Source organism: Miscanthus floridulus, chromosome 5 (assembly GCF_019320115.1).
Source record: "Miscanthus floridulus cultivar M001 chromosome 5, ASM1932011v1, whole genome shotgun sequence".
Classification (NCBI taxonomy): Eukaryota; Viridiplantae; Streptophyta; class Magnoliopsida; order Poales; family Poaceae; genus Miscanthus; species Miscanthus floridulus.
In genome coordinates, this window is record NC_089584.1 from 10,089,087 (window position 1) to 10,106,336 (window position 17,250).

The window sequence follows — 17,250 nt, forward strand, 5'->3', positions numbered from 1 at the left end:
GTGCTCACTGGCTCATGTGATGGCTTTGCCTCTGTTGTTGCTTACGGGAACACGCCCGCCTTTGTAGGTCAAGGGCCACCGCCGGGAAGGGAGTTCGTGACTACGCCTCTGCTCGCCGTGTCACCTCCAGTAGCTTCTACTTGTCATCAAGGTACCTATCGACCCCTTAGGTAGGCAGTAGAGGTTTAGGTGAAGCCAGCGTGGTCACTCAGTGCCCGCGCCGTCGCGCCGGTGCATGCCCTAGGGGCCAGGGACTTAGTCACGGTGCAGACGTAGAAATGGGATGGTGCAACTGTAAAACGATAGACTGAGGAAATAGTGCTCTGGTGCTCACGGAGATTACCGAGTACGTCGGGGGTGTCCATGCATATTTGTCGACGAGCGTAGGCCTTTCCCTGTCGCGGGCCGTTGGCCGGCTAGGCCGCGCCTCCATGTGGGCCACGCGACGGCCTGCTGTCGCGCGTGGGCGGGATGGCGCGCTGGGCCGAGCCGCGCGCTTGTGGGCCGACGTAAGAGGATTCGGTTTTCTTATTTTCTGAGAATAGAAATGTTTATTTATTTTATGTTATGAACCCAACTTCAATAAATCGTAGTAAATTGCATGGTTGTCCAAAAATAGTGAAACTAAGTTTGTTAGGTTCAGAAAAATACCATCTATCTGTTAGTGTAGTTAGTTCACAGCTAGCTGTTATGATTATAGGCTCATAAATTCTAATTAGAAGACTTAGCATTATGTAGATTAATGTTTGTAGGAATTCTTGTGGCAAATCAATAATAGTTTTAGCTTTAGAAATTTTACAGTATGTTCACTAGGATATTATGTACTTGCTGTAAAAATTGGTAGCCATAGAGCGAGTTGCTTAATAGCATAGTTATTATCCTTGCTTTAATGTATGTATCGTAAATTGGCAGTAGGAGTAGGAATATTCGTAGTCGCCGAGTAGGAATATTCGTAGTCGCTGTAAGAATGTATGTCACGTTCATACTTGTTAGTGGTGCTAGTACGTAGCTTAGACTTTAGTGGGTAGATCTCACTTAGTAGTTTAATAGAGGTACTTTTGCATTTAGAGTTGCTGTTGCCGTAGTGTTAATCATTGCATCATCATTTCATGTAGATCACGAACAGGTAGACTTTGTACCCGTCTACGAGCCAGAGTACGACGAGGTGATAGAGGAGTACGAGGAGGAGCTCTTCGCATAGGAGGGAGCCCAGGAGCCTGTTGGTACTGACCTTGCTGACCCGGCACCTACCCAAGGCAAGCCCCGGTGCTTGATCCTATTTTCAAATGATCACTGAATATATTTATATGATATACATTTACGTTACAGGCATTTTATAGAAACTACATGCATAAATATATTCACCATGAGTCCTACTAGCACAGGTCGAGTAGCTGCTATGCTCAGGATGTCGGTAGCATGAGTAACCTGCCGTTACTTGCAAATAGGTGATTAAACTATGATATCATGATAAAATAATGGAAAGGAAAATGGTGATCGGACAGGGATGTGGATTTGGTACTGGTGGGTGTGAGGGGTTGTGTCCTGTGTCCAACAGGACATAGCCCGGTTACACTTTTTTCCTGTCTATGTCGATTAAGGACCGGTCGTTGAATATGACTCTAGGCAAGTCACAGACTATTGTCCCGAGCACATACTTGGGTATGAGCGTAGGGAAGACTTGCTGCTCTCTTGTCGCAGATCCGGCTCTTTCCGGACCGACTAATGGGAAGAGGAGGTGGTGGAGGTGGTGGAGGTCCTTGCACCGCACTGAGTCCAGGACTCAGGGGCGGGGGCTTGGAGTCCAAGTTTGGATGGGGACCTAGACACCCGAGATAGGAGAGTGATGGGTTAGTCCTGCTTGTGCCTGGGGTACAAGCGGGGCGTGTGTCTTTGGGGCACCCAGCTGGGCACATTGATTCATGAATCACCGGGATATCCGGTACGGCTTGTCTACGGTTTAGCACCGTAGTAAGAACTGGAAGTGGAAAAAGGAGAAGGAATAGTATCGATTGCTCAACTCTTGCTTGAAAGTAGAACATGCGCTTATATAGGTTGACTAGATGAAAACTTAATATGGTTGATGATAATAATGTATCAATAAGGACTCACTATTAGTATTGCTTTTTGTTAAAAGAAAACCAGCAACCATAAAGCCTAGCATATTCCTTGGAGTCGGGAAAGTATTCCCACTGGTCGGATAAGTCTTGCGAGTATATTGTGTACTCAGGGTTTATTTACCCCTGTTGCAGGTGATGCTTGAGGAGTACCTTGTGTGGAGGATTCTTCTGGTGGGCTCAGACGGAATCCTCGTTATCTTATCGTTAGATGTTATCTTTTAATATTCCGTTGTTTATCATTCCGCACTCTGTATTTGGTATTGTAATAATGTACTTTTTAAGAAACTCTAATGTATGAAATGGACTTGTGTTGTAACTCGTTCTCATTATTGGATCCTTAGGGAAAATGTGGATCTTTCGGGTTCTCCCTCGAGGTGTGCCCGACGGACACCGCTCGCTGTAGTTGCTTTCGGGGTGCTTAGTGTCTGGTGGAAGATGAGCGACTCCGTAAGTATGCTATTTTGGGCGGTTCTACTACATCTGTTAGGGTAGCCCCTCCTTCATGGATGCTTTCGATGTATCCCTCAGGGGTACCTGCCATGAAACATTCTCGCGAGGGGTGATGGCTCCCCCTGCTGGAGTTAGAGTCAGAGGATGACTCCGATTCTTCCACAAGAAGGTCGTGGAAAGATCCTACAACGTATTCGGTCATTCCCACGAACTCATTGTTCGTAGGGGATAGGGGCGTGCGCTATGCCACAAGGTGGCCAATGGTCTCTACGGCGTTGCGCAGATCGAATGGGAGCACTATCGGGGTGCTCCGGATGAGGTATTCCGGGAAGTGCAGCTCTCCACCGGCAAGCTGTGTCATGATGTTGGCGAACGAGAAGGTGAGGCGGCTTAGGTCCTCCCGGGATGGTCAGGGTCCCAGGGAGGCACCAAGCTGACGCTCTAGCCTCCCATAATTGAAGCCAAGGAGCTGGTCGCTCCCGAGGGTGCAGGCCTCCGGTGCGTGCAGCTATAGCTCCTCAAGCGCCTCGGCGATCGCGTTGAGGCTGGTGGAGTGGAGAGGCTAGACGGTGGTGGGAACCTGCGCTAACTCTTCCTCCATCGTAACGATGAAGTCTAGGTTCCCGAAGCGCACGTGCGTGCCTAGGACTCAGCTAACACCGTGACTAGCCATCCGAGGCCTGATGTGGACGTCAAGACACGCAAAAAACCCCTACCTGGCGTGCCAACTGTCGGTGTTTTTGGACCACCAATGAGTAAATTTGTATTTGCATGTCTAGCTTGGATGGTGTGCTCAGAGGACACAAGGGTTTATACTGGTTCGGGTGGAACATCCTTACGTCTAGTTCGCTGTGGCTCATGTTACCAGCACTTGGTTTGCAGTAGGGGTAACAAATAGGGAGAGAGGGAGAGGATCCTAAGTCTCTAGTGGAAGGAGTAGGTGAGTGCTGAGAGCTCGCTTGCTGCTCAGCCGTGTGCTCGTGTCGTGCTCTTGTGCCCATATCCCCCTTTCATGGGGTGCCCTGCTTCCCCTTTTATAGGCGAAGGGAAAGCGTGGGTTATAGAGGAGGAAAAGGAGAAGAACGAGAGAGAGAAGAAGACTTCTAGGGTTGTCGGGTCCTTCTTCTTCTTCATGCGGGTTTCGCCGATCCTGTAGATGTTAACAGGGATAGCTCCATGTCACGGCCCTGTTCGTCACTAGCGCCATGCGCAGACGTCATTTGTCGGTCATGGTGTTCCACTCAGTCTCGGCGGATGTTGTGGTGAACTGACGTGCCTGTCAGCGTCCGTACGAGGATTAGGCAGAACAGCACCGGCACGCTCGACTCTGTTCTTGATGTGAATCCCCAGGTATGGCCTATCATGGCCATGGGTTACATCGAGGCATGCCAGCCTCTTCCCTGGCGTCAGAGTTTTGACCTAGGACCATACGCTTGGACCTGAAGTGGTTGGCGGCGGTATGGGTCCTCGTCGGACGAGACAAAACCCACATCCTTAGGGTCGGGCGAGACAGAGCCCGCACCCAAGGGGTCGGGCGAGACAGAGCCTACGACCTCAAGGTCGGGCGAGACGGAGCCCATGGCCTTGGGCGAGACGAAACCCGCGTCCTTAGGGTAGGGCGAGACGGAGCCTGTGGCCTTGGGCGAGACGGAACCCTTGTCCTTGGGGTCAGGCAAGACGGAGCCCGCACTCAAGGGGTCGGGCGAGACAGAGCCCACGGCCTCGAGGTCGGGCGAGATGAAGCCCACGGCCTTGGGTCGGACGAGACCTTTTAATAAGTCTCGAGCCATCCGTGGAAGCCAGCGTGAGCGCTAACTTCCTTGCTTTGGGTATCCCTAATATCGATACCCGACAACCGGCGAGGGAGAGAGTGAGGGAGATGTAGAGAGGAAAAGAGAGGGAGATAGCAAGAGCTGGCCTACCTCGGACCCGCACCACAACAACCCCATCATCGTGCCTCGGACCTCGCGCGTCAACGCGCCTCGCGATGCCACCTTGCGCCTCGCGCCACCGCGCACCACTGTGGCCCCGCGCCGCCGCGCAACAACCGCCCTAGAGAGAGAGGACCAGAGAGAGGCGGTGGAGAGAGGGAGGGAGGTGGAGAGAGAGGGACCGGAGGGAGGGAGCCGCTCGTCCTTACGCGTCTGCGGCGCTTGGGAGAAAGATAGCGGCGGTTGGGAGACAGGGAGAGTGGACTGGGAGCGATGTTAGGGTTTTCATTGTGTTTATATACTCGACACTGGTATTGGGCTTAGAAATGGTAGCGGGCTGGGCCAGATTTTAGGAGGCGGGCCTTATAGAATAACTGTCTCGGTTAATGATTTATCGAGGCGGTTGCGTTAGGATGACCGCCTCAGTTAATATATATTAATCGAGGCGGGCATGTTAGGTTGCCTGCCTCCGTTAATGATTAACCGAGGTGGTTGCTGGGTCGGCTGCCCGACCATGAATAACTGAGGCAGGCAACCGGCCCAACCGCCTTGGAGGCTATTTTTTTTCTCGATCACGCAAAAAGTTTGCAAGTCTTTGTATTAAGATAGAGGGAAATTTCAATACAACCGACTTGGAGGCTAATTTGGAAACGTCTCGTAAAAAATTTTGTATAGTAGTGATTAGCGTGGTAGGATTTACATTCCACAAGGAGGGTTATCTGCGGCGACTTCACAAAGTGGATGAGAGTAAACGACGTAGTTGACTTGAACGCTCGAGAAGGAGTGGGCAAGTGATTGATCTAGAGTTGCAGTGTCCGTGCGATATATAGAAAAAGCTCAGGTGGATGGATCCGATGACATGTTTGACAGGGCTCCATTAAGATTAAGATCCATAACGTACGTAAGATAGGGTTTACAATATTGGTTGACACACATACAGTGGAGTTGCTCGCGTGGCTGCAATTTCTGTGTCAAAAGACAGCAAAGTGATGAGAGCGCGAGAGAAAAAAGGAATTAAACATGCATATATGCGTCTGCCTGCGGCATATGCAATTTATTTTAATTCATAGGACCAAATGAAATGCATCAGTCGTCGTCACGCGAACGAGAGTCCTGAGCCGCTGAGCTTCTCCTCGACAATGGCGTCGAGACGGCGAGCCATGTCAGGCGTCATGTGGTTCACCCAATCCCCGGCCTCCCCTTTCCTGAAGAACCAGTCATTCGCCAAGAGCCGGGAGGCCGAGCTTGGCTTGTTGACCTCCAGATTCAGATTGTCCAAGCTACAGAGCGTGACGATCTGCGCGACGACCCCCGCCTCCTCCTCGGCGGGCGAGAAGGGCTGCCCGACGAACCGCGCCAGCTTCTTGACGTTGCCGGCGGGGTCACGCAGCATGTCCTCGTACCTCAGGAACAGCACCGCCTCCGGGGTCGCCTTGCTCGCGTTCCAGTACCCGAGGACATGGTCCCAGAAAGTCCCGCTCACAGATGTTCCTTGGCAGACAGCCTCGAACAAGTCGGAGAACAAGCCTCGAACAAGTCGGAGAACGAGACGTCCGGCTTGCCTCTCCTACAGAAGTGCCAGAGAGAGACGAGCATGTCTTTTGGCTCCCTGCATCCCGAATGCATGATAACACATAATGATACAAGATGATCTACGTATGTATGGCTCACTGAAATGATCGAGTACGTACTGTAGTGCAGTGTCAGGCTCGGTTATATATACATATATAATATATACCTGCATATGTAGACGATCTTGCAGTCAGGGTTCTTGCTGATAGAGCTGGGAAGGATGGAGTGGTGCATGTGCGTGGACAGGAGCCTCGGCGACGGCAGCGCCTCTATCATGCTCTCCTGCCCAGCGTGAATTTCTAGAAGAAAAAAAATGTCAAGATTTATGACATCAAATTAGATTATTAGATATACCATAAAATATATTTTCATAATGTGCTCATTTTAGCCATGTTCGCTTCTCTTATAATCCGTCTTTTTTAGCTTGTTTTTTCAACCGGAACAATGTTTTTCTCTCACAACAAATAAGACGGAACAGTGTTTCGGCTTGTTTTTTCAACGAAGCGAACGGGACTTTTATGTTATAAGTGTTGTTACTCTTTTCTATGAAGTTAGTCAAACTTAAGATAGTTTGACTGACACGAATTCTAGGAATTGATTTATTTAGGAAGAGAGAGAGTATTTGTAAAGTTAGAAAAAAAACATTTGTTGCACCACGCAATGGGCAGGGGATCGCTTCTATGCACGATTTGCAACATCATCTAGAAGGCCAATTCAAAAAAAAAACATCTAGAAGGTGGTTAGTACAATGTCTCTTGTGATTTCTATCGACTATGGACATATTTACTGTAAATTTATTGTAATAATCAGAGTGTTTGGATCTCTTGATTACTATGGCAAAAAAACGTTGGGTCTAGGTCCAATGCTCCATCTCTTTTCTTCTACATCTAATCTAGCCTCTTTCTTCTCCATCTGCTCGTTCATGGTGTCTTCATGCGACGCCCTGCCCACTGCCTACTTTGTCTCTGGCGGCTCCTTATCGTTGGACCACCCCCACCTCCACGCTAATTCAACTTCACTAACGAATCACTATTATATCCTCGCTCTTGTCCAACCCAATTGCCTTCCTACACTCCCCGGTTAACAGGACTGCTGCCACGCCTCACCACTCCCACACCCGCCACCACCGTTGGTCCGGCCTTTCTCCTCAAAATTTCCTTCTAGGCCTACTGAAGCTGGAGAAGAAAGGTCACTCAACCCTAAACCCAACCAAGCTAATCAGACGATGAGAACTTTGACCAGAGCGTTGATCGTACGCCCTAGAAAATCAAGTGTTGATACTCCAAAACAACCAAGTGTTGTTTAGCATTTCTCAAATAAAAATACTACCCAATCACACAAAAAAATACTACCCACTGCTATTTAGCTTTTCTAGATACGTAGCTTTTGCTATAGACTTAGATATATACGCGTAGGTACATAGTCAACACAATGTATCTATAAAAGTTAAAATGTCTTATAATTTAGAACATAGAGAATATAAAGTTAGTTAAATTAAGTTTAACTTAGGAGTGATTCTAAGAATTTATTTATTTTACGACGGATGGAGTACTGGAGGCAGGGATGGGCTGGGCGGACGAACCAGGTGTAGCTTGATCGTTTGTTATAAAGAAAGAAAAATGGGGGGAAAATCAGTTGTTTTTTATTTATTGCAACATACGCCTTATGCTTGTACTAGTATAATGCCCGTGCTAACGCTACTGTGACATTTGGTAATCCAAATCAAACAACAAAAAGTGATTTACCGACATAATACTTATAATTTCAAAAGATCTGGATCCAATATTACAAGGGAACACTGACCTCTTTGCCAAAGACAACTTTATTATCATGGATTCAACAATAATACCATTATAAAACAAAACTCGACACGAAACTGGAAACAATACTCAGTCTTTGACATGACATATTGGCAAAACATGCATGTTCACGCACAACTTTTTTTTCTCTCCACTCCAAACTTCTCAATTCTTAAGCTTTGCAGCTACCGGCCTTCCTGCTGAGCTCATGAGCCATCATGTTGTACTTGCACGTGTCAACAAAAGAAAAAAAAAGAAATCTCATGAACATAGATTGAGAAAATATTTATAATTCATGCAAAAAGCAATTTAAACAATTTCCAGCAACAAACATCAGCAAGCCTTGCTTGCACCCAGTCACATAGGTCAGCTCTGCAATCCTGCAATGTAGTTATAAACAGAAAGCCCGGATAATTTTACTACCAAACACAATTAACTACTTTAGTATTGCTGCTAACAACAGCAAGCTGACAACCATGACAAAACCACTCCAGTATTGCACCCAACAACAGCCAAAAGAAAACTACTCGAGTACTGCACCTTCAACAGCAAACCAGCAGCTAGAAAGATATGCACAGAGAAATACATCTCCTACAGGAGCACATGCCTAGGCAGCAAGATGGCTTCAGGTCTTCAAGCTCCACTATCTTCATAAGGTGCCCTTAGAGCTAATTAGCTGGTGCTTTATCTGGATGTCCAGTGGACTCAAGTTACACAACATGATTTAATCTCTAAGATAGCCAAAATAGTTGCATTATCATTGACATAGGGAACACATACCAGAAGCGGCAATTGCTTGCCAACAGCCCACAGGCTTTCTTAAAGTCCCAGCCAGATGAAATATTATCTGAGAAGACAATCAAATGACTTTAAATATAATCTAGCCTGAGATGTAGATTCATAAACATGCAACGGAAAGAGAGCTAACATCAAGCTTATAATTGTGCTCAACGCTAATTAGCCCATCCCATCAAGTATCCCATTTCACCTAGATTATTTTTTCATAAATAAAAAAAGAAGGGCACATAAGAAAGCATGCCTGCAAATCCTGAAAAAATGCAATATAACCTGTGACGTCTAATGATTACACTATTTAAGAAAGAATGTAGCTTTGTAATGTGTCGGTAGTGATTAAATTTGGAAACAGACAATTGAGATCGTGCCATTTTCAGGGCTCAACAAACACCCAGGTAACATTTTCTGTAGCAAGAGATCATTGTCTGAACTCTGGAACTACTTGGGCTCTAGAAAAAAAGTAGGCTCGGGACCTCACCTTGTGGTCACAGATTGGCTCATTAACAATAGTAGGAGTAACACTAACGTATATAGGAAAATTCTTTGCAAGAGCAGACTCTTGAAAAAAGAAACCTATAGTATTATGCATAAAAGAACTCTCATAACTGCTTACTATACACCTCACATGCCTTGATTTGAATGCGACTGAACAAAAGAAATAGAAAAAGGCAAATTAAAGGAGTCTATCTACCTTGCGAGAGACAAATGAACATCAATAGTAATTTGGTAAAGAAACATACTCACTGTACTTTGTTGAATATAAAAACAAGGATTATTAATTGATTCAGGAACGATATACAGACCGTTAATAGATACACCATCCATATTTAAATATATGACATTTAGAACAAGCTAATTAGTTCTAGCCTGTCCTCAATGTCATATATTTAAAAATGGAGGGAGTACAATATATGACATTCACGGATTACACCGAATGGCCATGGTTCATTAGCAGATAGAGCACTACCAAAGGTTTCTGTTGCCTAAAGTCTTAAAACCTATAAGATGTTCCTTGAACTTGCATGTTTTATATGCTTTACAATAAAGATTGTCAATGTTCTTCCATGTAAAGGTTTCTCTGTTATTTTCCAAGTTGTTCTAACCTGGGAACCTTAGAAAACCTTCAGATCATGCAGTTGCTGTCAGTATGGCACTGCACTTTAACAAAATATTACATTTCCTACTACTGCAAAATTATTGATGCACTCAAGTCAACCATCTCTACTGCAAGTCTGAACCAGGGTTTGCCAGAGCATCGAAATGAAAAAATTACGGAGTAGAACCATTTCAATTCTGCTAAGCATCATTTCTATGAGAAAAACACTTCTGAAACTACACCCACAGAATCTAAAAAGCCAGACGACTCCACGTGTTCATATCATCCTTAGGCCTTAGCCGCAGGACACACTGAACATCTAGACTACAAAAAAATCGCACATTCTAGCATCCCAGCATTAAACTTGCATAACGCAATGGGCATGACAACCAGGCAATCTATGGAATAAAATCGCAGAGAGGAAGGGAATGCATTACCCCCATGCGTAGCCTCTTGATGAGAGGCATCGGCTTCCTCTTCAGACCCTTCTAGAACCTAAATCCAAACATATACCGAAAAAATGAAAAAGCATAAAACGCAATCAAAACAACAGAAAACATCCATCATCCAGCACAGAATCCAGTCGCCAACAACACCATTTCTGTTGCAGCTAGCGCTTACCTTCTGCGGCGTGGTCGAGATGCCCCGGGTCGGCGTTGGCAACAGCAGCTGCATGGGATGGAGGCGAGCGGCCGGATAGCCTTCGTGGAAGTAGCCTGAATCGGCGTCGCACGACTCCACGGTGCCCGCGTAGGTGTCAGTACAACTCCATGACGCCCACGTAGGTGCCGAAGCCCGGGAATGCCTTCCGCCCCACCCGTCCCACCAGCGCCTCCATCCCTCGCCTCCACCAGCGCGGGCATCGGGAGCAGCGGCGGCCTGGGAGAGGCCAAGCAGAGGCGGAGCAGCGCCGGCACCTTGCCCACGACGAAGAGGTCCTTCCCCAGCGCCTCCACTCCCCATATCTGCGCCACCATCTCGCTAGCGTTGAACACGCCGCGCTCGCAGTACTCCACGGCTGCGCAGCCGCCGGCGGTGTGGACGCTGTTGGCCTAGTCCAGGAACTCCCGCAAGGGCCTTGCGCTCCTTGATAGCGTCGAACTCGGTGATCATGAAGCTGACGCCCTTCTGGGAACCGAAAATCAGGAAGTGGAGAGATTTCTTTTTGGAAACCGAAAATCAGGAGAGGGCGACGCGCGAGATTAGGAGGGGAAGTTTTGCCTAGGGCGCGGTGCGGGGATCGCACGAGCGAGGCAGGCGTTGAAGCTTGCGTTGAAGCCTGGAATTTTCCATGGCCACACGATCGTGGTGAAGCCTTCTAAGAGTAGATCTGTGTCGCTGGTTTGCAAGCGGAGACATAATTTTGATTGGTCCCTTGTAGCAGAGATGTACTCTTACAACACAACTGCCCTCCACCCAACCGGTTCACTGACTTTGGACTCGGGCCTAAACGTCCAAAGCCCAAACGGCACTTACATAGGCTCTCGGCCCCAGTTCTCCTCCCTCTCTGCATGCACTACCCTATCCTCTGCTCTAAGTAAGGTGCCGTTTGGCACGGCTCCAGCCAGCACCGGCTCCCGCCCGCATTTCACTGTTCATTCACTGTAGCAAGAGCCGGTTTTCTCTCCCCTACTGCATTCTCTCACTGTAGCCGGGGGTGGGTACTGTTCACAGAGCCAGCGGAGCCAAAATTTCGAGCTTCGCCGGTGAAGCCGCTGACTGTGACTGTCTGTGAGAGGGAGAGGGAAGGAGAGAGAAAACCGGCTCTTACTACAGTGAATGAACAGGCGGGAGCCGGAGCTGCCTGGAGCCGTGCCAAACGGCACCTAACAACGAGCGATTGCTTTCAAGCATTTCGAGTACCAGGCACAAGCACACCCACAGTGCCAGTGGTAGGCTGGTAGTGAACTGTGGTAACTGTTTATAAAATGATGATCACTGTACCTCTCTATCTCTTCAGTCGTCTCAATATTTGCAAGTGAAAAGGGCCCAACACAACACCATGTCCAAACTTGGCCATAACCAGGAGTTCTAAGGGAAATCGTGCTTGACTTTTCAAATCGTTACTTCTTGATAACTAAGCAGGAGTGGAGAACGATTTGAATAGCAGTTTTGAATAGTGAAATCCCCAGTTGAAACTTGCAGGTGGGGTCTCCATGGCTGGCTGGAGTGCATCTCAATAAGCAACATGCAAATCACATGCCGCCATGCCATACCGTGATCACATGACCGCATATGAAAATTGTCAGAATAGCAATCAGTTGAACCGCAAAACGATCAGAACTGTCAGCCAGGAATTTTGTTCAGAACCGTGTAAGGCTACTGGGTAGACATAATTACAAATCGCGTACTCTAAGCCAAAAATATGGCCACAAGTCACAACGAGCTGAACAAACTGCAGTAAAAAAGCTGGAAGCTACTAGCCGCTACTGACAAACAGAATTCACAGGATTAGCAATGTCAAATGCAATAGGGTTAAAACTCGCATATTCATGGTCCTGCAGAATACAAGAGATCAACAAAATAGCATTCAGTTACAAGAATAACATGGTCTAATAATGTGTGGTAGAACAAGGACTCCTCACTGGCTCACTGGTCTATCAAGTTGCCCTTATTGCTAGCATTGCTCAGCAAACCAGATTGTTTGCATTTTTTTTTTTTGAATAAAAGGTCTCCCCTGCTTTATTATGAATAAAGCAAAACAGCATTTAGGTTCAGCGTTTACAGCAGATTGTTTGCATTTCTAGAATTCTTTTGTGTGTTTTACTAACCTGTCCCCATTCCTAAAAATTTCATAATAACATACAGGAAATTCAGAATTCTGCATATTTTACCCAGAATTATGCAAACAGGTGCTAGCACAGGCTTAAAGTAAAAAATGAGAATAGCTTATCTTTTATAAAACTTACAATCAACGTGACTTGTTTGGTCTCTTCGTAAATCATAATATTCCCATACTGCAGATCATTATGGCAAAATCCTACTGACTGTTCGACCCCCGAGAGCGTCTTCTCCAGCACTGCAATCTCATCGCCTAGTTTATTCAGCTGAAATTGGTTAGACTCTTCCTCAGAACATCTGCCACGAGCATCCTCAAGCCATCGCCTGATTCATACAACACCAAGCAATCAGATACGAATCAGAATTCAAGCACATTTCTCAACAAAATCAGAAAAGCAACAATGAGAAAGCATACCATACCTGAGCCTCTGCCACAATGATACGTCCCTAGGTCAAGGCATGTCGAGATCATGAAACTCGCGCAGCTTCTTGGCAATCAGCGGGGATATCTCCGGGTCGCGCAGATCCGCTGCGGAGAGCGTCTGACAAAGCGAGGACGCGAGCAACGCGAGAGTGAGCCATAACATGACAATAGCCAATTGGCAATTCCCCATTCGAGCAGACGCATTAAGGTGGTAGAGGCGTAGCGTACCCTGGCGTAGATGAACTCCTCGACGCGGCCGTTGGCAAAGCGGACGAGGAGGCGGGGGCCCTGGCCGTGGCGCGACATGCACTCGAAGGTGCGGACCTCATCGGCGCGGTCGAAGAAGACCTCGACGCCCCGGCCGTAGATGTGCACGAGCACCTTGCGTGGGTCGCCCTCGCAACTGGGCCAGGTGATCCGGAAGACCTCGTTGGTCATAGCGCCCTTGAGCTGGGACACGGTGAGCGCGTTGGGGTCCACGTCGCCGCCCCAGAGGTCGCCGGCGAGGCGGTGCAGGATGCGGCGTGCGTCCTCCGGGATCCAGTCGATGCTGGCGCTCCGCTTCAGCACGGGCGCGGCCTCCCCGCGCGGCGGCGGGTCCACGGCGGCCATCGGCGCGTGTACATGACGAGCTCTACAAGCACCTTCGAAAGATTGGCTCAGTATCGTCTTGATGTAATGCTTTTGAGGTTTTAATAAAAACTTACTTTATCAGGAAAAATGTCACCTAGCGTTGAAAGAGCAACGCTATTAAACTCTAAAAAATCTAGCAAAATGCGAACATTCGCATCAACTTGAGAACTTGAATCCGTATACACAGATTCCATCACAAGAAACACCTCACATCAAAGAGCAACTCCATGAGTTCCTTATAATTAACTGGCTAAACTAAGTTTAGCGATTTAACAACATAAGTAGCAACCTCAATTCATTTTCCTCTCTAGTAGTTTCCTATATAGCTTCCTAAATGATTGTGTTGGGAATCTCGAACTATTTCTAACCAATCAAACTTTTTTTAGCAATTTCTTTGTCTCTTACTATTTTTTTCACTTGAAACCCTTTATTTCTTATTTTACTCATGTGTCCAATTTATTCTGATCTCTCCCAAGAAAAACACTAGATGAGGAGCGGATACAGAGTTTTTCTCGACTGTTGAAACTTATGATTTAGAAAGGATATTTGACAAGTTTTTATTTTTAAAGAACTTCTTTTACCAACCTATCGGAGGGGATTTTTCACCTTTTTTGCTAAAAAGGTAAAATATAAAGTTGTTTTCCAAAACTTCTTAAGATGCTCTAAGAAACTTGTTTACACAATTTTAAACCGGGGGAAATTTTTAACGGCTAACGGACGCGTCGACTAACATTAAATGAACAGTGTATGTATGCCAAGTCTTGAGCTTGATAGATAGATCGAACCGAGGCATCAAACTAGCTCAGCTCACAATAGAATATTGTTTGGGGGCAAAAAAAAAAGGTTAGAAACGAAAAGAAAAATATAATCGGTAGCAAGGAACAAAAATGAGTAGATTTGTTACCCGCATTTTTTTTGCGGTCCAGATTATGATGGATGCCTGCTAAAATGGATAATCAAATCATCTAAAACCACTCATTGTCATTACCAACACGAACCAGGGACAGGGCAATCGTATCTAAACTCTTATCCACTCATACGCTACTCCATCCCATTGACCCAGCTAAAAGCACTAGAGGAGCAGAGAGAGGAGAGAGACCACGAGTTCGAGTTCAGTGACGTTACATCTGCAGCTGGAGGATGTGGCGGTGACTCCAGCAGCGACGGCCGGTTGCGGTAGCCGGACGCGAGGAGGATGCGCTGGGCAGCGCACCTGGGTGACCGGAGCCATAGAGTGCTCCGCCATAGCCTCCCGACTGCCGACGAGAAGAGGATACAACTGCGGTTGAGATTCGCCGAGGATGCTATGGCCCCTCGTGATGTGTGAACTGTGAAGTGTGGTTCAGTGGTTGGTGGCAGGCAAGATCCAGTCTCAGTTTTACCACTGCCTCGAACTGTTAGGCATGGACTGGGATCTTTAAAAATGGATTATCAGAAGCTAAGCCTGTAGTGCCATGCACATGAGCTGCATGACTGTGAGCAACAGCAACTGTAGTATGTTGTATGTAAAAGCTCAATTGGCTGACTGTTTCTCAAATGGTAGCTTCAGAAAATGGGAGTCCCAATATTAGTTTACAAGTTTGAATAATTGCTATTATTCTCCTTATAAGAGCTTCCCCCCACTTGAACCACACTAGAGTCTCTCCCTAACCTAAGTCCTAAGATAAAATGACATTCTGATTTCTGGATCATAGTAGCGCACAACTTTTAAATATACATGGACAATGATGGGCATGGACAAAAGCAGTATCCATATATTTCACGGATTCAAACTGAATCACTACCTCAGACTAGAAATAATAAAGAACAAATATGTGATCAGTACTCAGTAATCAGGCCCCAAACCTCATCTACGACAGCAAGAAGATGAGAATTCGATGCCAGGACTAACCTTTTAGACATTCTGCCAACAAACTTCTCAACAGAGCTGTCCGACGCCAAGGCATCGCCAGGTTTGTTCTGCGGTGTTCAAGAGCATTAAATGTCTAAATTTCATTAGAACTTAATCCTCTTGCTGACTAGAAGTATCAGAACAAGAACCCCGATGCTAAAGACTTCACTCTAGAAAGAGAAGAAAATGTTTCAAAGACTAGTAGCAAGTAGCAACCAACATTGCTCGAAAAAAAAACGAGAAAATATAATGAATTAACCAATGGCTGAACAGAACATGGAGATGCTGTACAGAAAAAACATGCAGCTCACTATTAGATATACCAAGCAAACAAATTAAATGCTTCGAAACGATTTGTATTAAAAATCTCAGAAAGACAGACAAACTTTTTTTTTGAACAAAACTGAACCTCTTCATTCAAAGACAAAAAAAAAAAAAAAAAAAACTTGACCTTTTCTTAATTTTGCAAGAAAATCTCAGTAATCACTAACTAAGAATTAGATGGAGTCTCAGTAGAAATGACATGGGGGTGGCTAACAATAAAGCATATAAAATATGACAACGTGTAGTACATATTGTAATTAGGTTGAGGACACTAAACAAACAGAGTAACAGACATTGCTAGAATATGGAGCGGTAAAGAACATCAGAACAGTGTTAAACCCATACCTAACTGAAGTGAAATTCCAATCTGAGGTGGACAGCATATGAGGGTGGGCAGGTGGCCTGGACCCTAACAAATTACTGGTACTAAACAAAGAACTCCTTGTTAAGACCCAATTTGATAAACGTTCGCGCCTAAAAAGGCGCAAAGGTACTATAAACACATCAAACAGCCAAACAAACGGAGACGAGACAATCCTCGAACCTTTGAATCCGCCCGCCTCACCGTGACGAACTACCCCAACTCTACACGAACCATCCTAAACTCGCGTGCGCGCACGGCGCACCAATGTAGACACTGTAATAAAAGGAAAACGTAGGTCTAGAGCGAACAGCGGAGGAACGCTCGTGAAAAACGAGCCCAATTCAAACAGAAAATCGCGACGGCGCAGGCCTCGGATCAGGCGGATCACCAACCAATCCCTGACCCTGACACGACGCGTTCCCCCGTGACGCAACAGACGGAGGCCGCCAGGCCGGGATCCCGCCGCGCACCGAGTGGCGAGGGAGGAAGAGGTCGGCGGCGAGCGCTCACCTCGGAGCTCGTACCGGCGAGCGCTCCCCCAGTCTCCCCGTGACGCGACAGACGGGGACGACGGCCGCGACGGCGCGCTGGTTACGACTCACTCGAGAGACAGAGAGAGGCGGCGCTGTTGCTCTGGGCTGGCGGAGATCTGGCCTTTTCAGTAGCGATTCTATCTGGGCCTACCTAACGGGCTGGGGTGGAAGCGAATCAAGGGCCAAGGCCCACATACGTGGTGCTTGCGTACTTGCTTAGCCCAGAAAGTACTCCTCCCTAAGTATAAGAGACAAACGAAGGGAAAAAGCATGGATGCATTATGGTATGGCCGAGATGGCATGGTTGGCATGATTGGCGAGATCCGGCGATAATAATCAGCTCACGTGCTCCATGCATATTATAGCTATATAGATAATCAAGGTCATAACAAACTCATAATGGCAGCAGCACTGCAAGTAGATGCATGGTGAGTACTGAGTACCACATAGATCCATCAGTGCTCTATGATTAATAATATGTACACTTGCTCAGATCATAAGGGCAACTCCCAAATCCCAATACATAGTGTTTATAGT

The 17,250-nt window shown here is 46.8% G+C and overlaps 1 protein-coding gene and 2 pseudogenes across 1 annotated transcript; all 3 read right to left on the reverse strand.

Annotated features, from left to right (window-relative positions):
- Positions 1 to 5,511: 5,511 nt before the first annotated feature.
- Positions 5,512 to 8,089, reverse strand: LOC136454224 (cytosolic sulfotransferase 5-like; annotated as a pseudogene).
- On the reverse strand, positions 7,974 to 10,941 carry LOC136449489 (uncharacterized). Its single transcript, XM_066449536.1, has 3 exons — positions 10,385 to 10,941; positions 8,653 to 8,719; positions 7,974 to 8,560 (listed from the first exon to the last, which is right to left on the reverse strand). The coding sequence occupies exons 1-3, from the start codon at positions 10,724 to 10,726 to the stop codon at positions 8,541 to 8,543; spliced, it is 429 nt and encodes a 142-aa protein (XP_066305633.1). The 5' UTR covers positions 10,727 to 10,941; the 3' UTR covers positions 7,974 to 8,540.
- A 968-nt stretch (positions 10,942 to 11,909) lies between these two features.
- On the reverse strand, positions 11,910 to 16,741 carry LOC136449488 (probable choline kinase 1; annotated as a pseudogene).
- Positions 16,742 to 17,250: the final 509 nt, after the last annotated feature.

Excerpts from the sequence above, each read along its gene's own strand:
- LOC136449489 (XM_066449536.1), bottom strand. The coding sequence starts at position 10,726 with ATGGGGAGTGGAGGCGCTGGGGAAGGACCTCTTCGTCGTGGGCAAGGT. Across the intron at positions 8,720-10,384 it reads TCTCGACCACGCCGCAGAAG|ATAATATTTCATCTGGCTGG; the intron begins GTAAGCGCTAGC and ends TTGTCTTCTCAG. Across the intron at positions 8,561-8,652 it reads GCAAGCAATTGCCGCTTCTG|ATAAAGCACCAGCTAATTAG; the intron begins GTATGTGTTCCC and ends CTGGACATCCAG.